The following is a 6,092-nucleotide window of genomic DNA, read 5'->3' on the forward strand; positions in this document are numbered from 1 at the left end:
TTGTGTTACTCCCATCCGTGTGTACAAACATCAAGAATTTGTACTGAGCGAAACAGGCAAAATTCTTGAAAAGACCATTGTTAAAATTCAGTAACAACAACAACAGATTTCTGTAATGTGTGTAATTCTCATATATCCCAGAATCTGTATATAGGGTTTAAGTTGGAAGAAAAAAAGAGCATGAAGTTGGAATAATTGGTCCTAATTTAATAGCCCCTTTTCAATGCTAGAGTCATGCAGAACTAATAAAGGGAGGGTGAGAGCCATGCCTGGGTTGGCTGCATGAATGCTAAAGGTAGTTTAGTTAAAACTTTTAAATTAGTTTAATAAATAGTTAATCCAGAGTAGCAGAAATGGTCAAAAGAACATAGTGCTAGTGCAGGTAAACTACATCATGACACTGTGATCCAACTCAGTGGAATTCAGCTGCAAATTAAGGCACCTGCATTTAGGTAGCTGCATATGTGAGAACTTTCAAGTGGTCTTGGGAATCTCTGGGGGTGATTCAGAGTGATTTGCCCTAGAGCCTACACTCAGCTTGTGATTTAGCCTAAATGTGGATAGCAATGCGCTTGTCCATGCCATCACCTCCATTTTTTGGTCCAGGTGGGTGCAGATCATCTGTAGGCTGGGTGATTTATCACATTTACCAGTCTCATATGGGTATATTAGATACCTAACTATGACTCAAAGGGCTCTAATTATGTTTCAGGAGTGGATCAGGGCTTTAATTAGTGGTCAACCAAATTACTGACTGCATTGAGCAGATGTCCACTGACCAGAATGGAAATTTTAGTACATTTGTTAGGTGTCCCAGCACTGAGCCAAATTCCTCAGCAGCCAAATTCTGCTGGGAGTGTAAAACAGAAATTAAAAAAAAAAAAACCACCAGCAAAAATTGTCAAGAATTATTTAAAGTTCTGAATCACTAATCAAAATCTTTAGCAAGGCAGGCCAGGCTATTCCTGGAATGTTGTTTCATATTTGGATGAGCATCATTTAGCATTTAAGTAGTGGGGTAATATGAAAATTGCAAAGCACATTCAGACAACATGGTTCTGTCTGCCTGCAGATGCCTTCGGCCGTGCTGCGGCTGGGCGTCCCTTGAGCAGGTTAGGAGCATGGGCCTGTGTTCGTCCTGTGTATTGCTTTGTAAATGCTGTTTATCTTTCTAGTACAAGATTGAATACTCGCAGCTGGGAAGTCGGCAGCTTCAGATATCTGTGTGGCATGCAGGAGCGCTCAAACACAGGGTGTTTTTGGGGGAAGTGGTGATCCCACTGGCAGCATGGAATTTTGAGGATAACTCGATGCAGTTGTTCAACTGGTACCAGCTCAGACCCAAGGTGATTATTTGTTTTTGTGCTTAGCTGTATCTTAAGAGCAGGATGTAGTGGAAGCTATGGAAAAAGATCATCCTCCTGAGGTCATTGAGGGAAAAATGCTGTCAATCCAGTCCATTAGTAAGATGTGTTGGAAACATAAACAAGCTGTGAGAACAACATGGACTAGAATGATTGCAGTAATGCCAATTTCTGTATTTCCCTTTCTTCAGCTGGAAAAGCCTGAAGATGATCTTATCCAGTACAGTGGTGAACTTCTCGTGTCTGCAAGGCTGTCAGTACCAGCCCAGTATACAAATTTCCAGTCTGAAGGTATGAAACACTTCAGCATACATTAATACCTTGGCTAGAAAAGAATTGAGAGCCGTGAAGAGCTGACAATGCATCCACATAATATTCCTGTATGGCATTCATAACAGCTGCTGCAAATGGTGGTTTGTGATGTATTGTGTTTTAAATTAATTAATTAAAATCCAAATGCCAACAAAAGCTGCACATTATAATGGCAGCAGTATGGTGCATCCAGCTGTTTGGCTGGACAGCCTGTGCCTGTCATAGTGTTGCTAGTAGACCTTATTCTGGAGGTGACAGCGCAGTTTTACAGCCCAAGGTAGAGAATGCCAGTTAAGGGAGAAAGTGGAAAGGAAATGGCTGCAAGGGTACCAGACCAGCACCCTTGGCTTCCTTCAGAGGTCTCATTTTAGAGAGATTGCTTCACTTGGAAGATGCTAGGTTCAAAATGTACAGTTAGGATTCAGTTTTTGGTAATGAAAGACTTGTAGGGTACATTAGGCACTGCTGCAGTGGGTCAGAGCAAGCATGTGCTGGTGGAGTGAAATACTTTTGAGGTTTTCCTATCCCTCCCCTTTTCCTTACCTCCCTAGATCGTAGAGAGGTATGTGGATGTTCAGAGCTCTAGTAGTGCTCTCTGTGTTCAGGATCATAGCAACAGGTAGAGACCAATAGAAAGATCTAATTAGCTGCTACGTTAATTTTATTCCCTTTTATTTTCTAGATGATCCCAAAGTAACCAGCTTCCTTTCTTCTGTTTTTCCTCCCTATCCATGCCTGTGTGCTGGGTCTCTGCTCTGTAACTAGAGCTGTAACAGAGGAGCGGTATCACACCGTAGGTTTGGCTCTTTCTCCTGCTGCTGGTTTTGTTTCCTGTGGGTACTGCCCTGTGTTTACTTTTCACAAATACAACAGAAAGCTCTGTGTTTGGAACAGGAATCACAAAGCAACCTGCTACTCATTGCTTGCTTTTTTGTGTGTGTGTATCACACACTGTGCGATTAAAAGTTAAAAGTTAAAATCTTTCAAATGATCTACAAGTCCTTATAGCAGTAGTATCGCTTAGTCATTTTCCTATTTAGTTATAGCAGCATCTTAGGCTACAGCTGAACTAACTGGTTATTTAATGTGATAAATGCTCTTGTTTCAGGAAAAAAAGGCCAAGGAGTTCCTAACTGCCAGCTTCAGGTTATGATATTTGGGGGCAAGAACTTGCCCATGCTGAGATCTGCTGGAACGCTGAACTCACTTGTTAAAGGGTACGTATGAGACCTAACACTTCAAATAGAAAATCTCACACACATTCTGTGCAAAGGTATGCACTAACGCATTTTCATCAGGAGACTGGCATGTGAAAGTGGTATTGTCTATGCTCTTAAACTGACTTCCTTGTAATGATGACATGTGGGTATCTGCACAACGGCAACTCTCAGCAGGGTGGGAACGGGTCCCACCTGCTCTTTGGGTCCTGAATGGAACTTCAGAATTTACATGTCATTAAAATTTAGAGTTCACTAGTTTAAGTATCTGCTTCTAGATATTAGGAGAGGGGAAATGCAAATTAAGAGGGTACTTTCATTCCTATTTTAGCTTTGCCTTTGCAGAATTTAATATAGCTTTGGATACATTGAAAAGGAAACTTTTATCCTCTTCATTCTAGACATTTGAAAAGAAAAGGGACTGAATTTTTCTTCAATGCGCTGAGTAGTTTCTATGTGAGATCATATTACTTTCTTACTGTAAGGCATCAGATGCTGTAGGTAGTCTGATACTGAGGTACACGTATCCCATAAAGCCATTTCACCTGCTGTAGCACCTATCTTCAGTGAAATGGGTGAGCATTTTATTTACTGAAAGGCAGGTTTCAGGCAGTATTGGATAGCAGAACAGGGAGTAAAGACTCCCTTGACAGTCAGTGACAGCAAAGGGAAAGCAGATCAGCAGAGCCTACTTGTACCCACACTGAAGGCAGACAGGAAAAGGAGCAAGTCCCAAAGTAAGCACACTGGAACTATGTTCTACCTTGCACTTAAGCTGAACTTTTTTGCTATTTAAGGCAAGCCAAAAGGCCCTAGCTGATAATTGCAAATGTTCCGTTTTCTGGTTGAGAAATCAGTAACTTTTTGTACTCTCATTGTTTTTGGGAAGTTGTCTTATCCTTCCAGACCAAGAGGTAAGGCGAAAGTCTCCAGTCCTGAAGAAAGAAGCCTGTCCCCAGTGGAAACATTTGTTTGTCTTTGACGATGTTAGCCCAGCTCAGCTACAGCAATCATGCCTACACTTGACTGTCTGGGACCAGTCAGCTTGCAGCTCAAATGATCAGTTCCTAGGAGGGGCCAAGCTTGGTGCAAGTAAGTTTTTTATCACTAAAAATTGAAGGTAATTGCGGAAAAAGTTCATTTAGTTTACATTCTGAATAGCACTGGTTACACTATGCTATTTATTACCTGCTGGCATATGCCTAAACCTACAGCACTAGCCCTGTCCGAAGCAACTTGCAATCTTGGGCTTTGATCCTGCAAGAACCAATGCATGTGTTTTAGTTCAGGTCTGCGCAAAAGCTCAGGGGTGTCAGGGAATTTTCAGGAAAGCCATTTGTTAGCATGGTAACTTTTAGGGCCAGACTCTGGCCATGCTAAGATAGGCACAGAAAAGTTGGGTTGAGTCAACTCATCTTGAGGTTTGTTTTGGTTTCTTTCAGTCTCATTCCTTGAGCTGTTTTTCTATGAATTGGCTACTTCTAACTACTATCTCATCAAAAAGCAGCACAAGAACTGTTGATCTAGTGGACTCCAGCCTTGCTTATATTTGTGCTTGTTATTTTACATCCACAAATCAATCTAATTGGTGGAAGATACAGAAAGAAAAACTTGCTCAGAGGCCTGTTGCATGTCTGAGTTTGGGGCTCTACTCTTACACAGGAGTGAGCCTTCTTTCTCAAACTTGAGAAACCCTCTGCTCACTGAATAGGCCCTGTGCAACTGGTAGTTAAGCAAGGAAGTGGTGTCACTTGAAGTCTGCCCCGTGGAGTGCCTCACCCCTGTCTTCTCAGACAGTAAGTGCTTTGGTTTCAGTATCTGAGATGAAAGGCTCAGAAACTGAGGCTCTGGTTTTTGTTTATGATATCAACATGCATTTCAGAGATGTATTATCATTAGTAATAACTCAGTGCTGTGCAGGCTTCCTTGTGATCTTCTTTTGATTGTTCTACCCAGCATTTTTCTTTCTGTCAGAGCAGGGACTGATTCCAAGTGAAAACTATCCAAGCCCTGAGCCTGGTATTAAAGTCATTGGAGAGGAACTGTAGCAGGAGCCTTTGTGCCATTCTGCCATTTTTAGTGTGCACACTCGCTCCTCTGCTTTTAAGTCATACAACTGAAAAATTATTTGCTGCATGCTGTGACAGTGATTTTAGTTTAACAGGATGTAAACGATGCTTCAAAAGTATAACTACAGTTTATTGCAATTAATGCCTTAGAGGCTACAGAACAGCTGAAATTGCTATGGATGTGGGAGCAGCAGCTTGGTTGTTATCCAGTCAATTGGGACAAACATTGGGCAAGGCCAAGTGAAAAGTAACCTGTGACCTTTCCTTTTGCTTTCTTGCAGAGGAATCCTTTGGCTCTACAGCCCCTGTTCCTCAGTCAGTGCTCCAATGGCAGGAAGTGCTCCACAGCCCAAACATGTGGATGGACTTCACACTTGTGCTGCATTCAAATAAGGAAAACTTCAAATCATGAGAGATTACTGCACAACAACTTTTCCTTTCCCCGTGTCTGATGTTTAAATTTGAGCAGTACATACCTTTCTGGTCTGGGGAAGGGTATGCTGCGTCACTACCTACTCCAGCGTTTGGGGAAGAGACCTATGCATTTGAAAGTGTGTGATGTTCTGAAGGTTTTATTTCTTCAAAAGTTAAGGCTCTGTTATTTGTGTCTCTAGCTGGGGTTTAAGGTTTTATTGTTTCTTCAGGAGTGACAAATCATTTTGAATTGAGTTATGCTGCCAAGGCAACAGTAGGCAGATCATATGCAGTTGTCCAGTTTTGGGTGCAGCAGAATTGTAATGATTTAATTTAATCACAGACAGGAATAATTCTTAGAGAAAATAACTGTTACCTTAAGGAAGTTATATGCTTTCACTCTGATCTTTGTTTTGAACATGTTCAGAGAGATCTGAAAACTACCTGCTTGCTGCAGGTGGATGATGCTCACATCTCTGTGCTTCAGAACTATCTACAGGGCCAGTATTACTTCACATGACCCTAAAAAGCTCTGGCCTATGGAGACATGCCTTTCAAATGAATGCTCTGTCATGGTGCTTAAAACCAGTTATATGTATAACTTCTCCCTCAGTAGGAGGGTGGGACAGTAGGTAATAGAGTAAGTGTGGCTGGAGGAAGTTCCTTGTTCTTATCAGCTGTCAAAGTAAAATGTTATTAACAAGTCTGATCCCTAT

At 41.6% G+C, this 6,092-nt stretch overlaps 1 protein-coding gene across 1 annotated transcript; it reads left to right on the forward strand.

Annotated features, from left to right (window-relative positions):
- Positions 1–1,175: 1,175 nt before the first annotated feature.
- LOC104543103 (synaptotagmin-like protein 3) lies at positions 1,176–5,374 on the forward strand (the record flags this gene model as incomplete). Its single annotated transcript, XM_010187628.1, has 5 exons — positions 1,176–1,346; positions 1,556–1,655; positions 2,785–2,893; positions 3,783–3,985; positions 5,244–5,374. Coding segments are annotated over 5 exons (714 nt in total), but the record flags the coding sequence as incomplete, so codon positions are not given.
- Positions 5,375–6,092: the final 718 nt, after the last annotated feature.

This window comes from Mesitornis unicolor, unplaced genomic scaffold (genome assembly GCF_000695765.1).
Source record: "Mesitornis unicolor isolate BGI_N332 unplaced genomic scaffold, ASM69576v1 scaffold49226, whole genome shotgun sequence".
NCBI lineage: Eukaryota > Metazoa > Chordata > Aves > Mesitornithiformes > Mesitornithidae > Mesitornis > Mesitornis unicolor.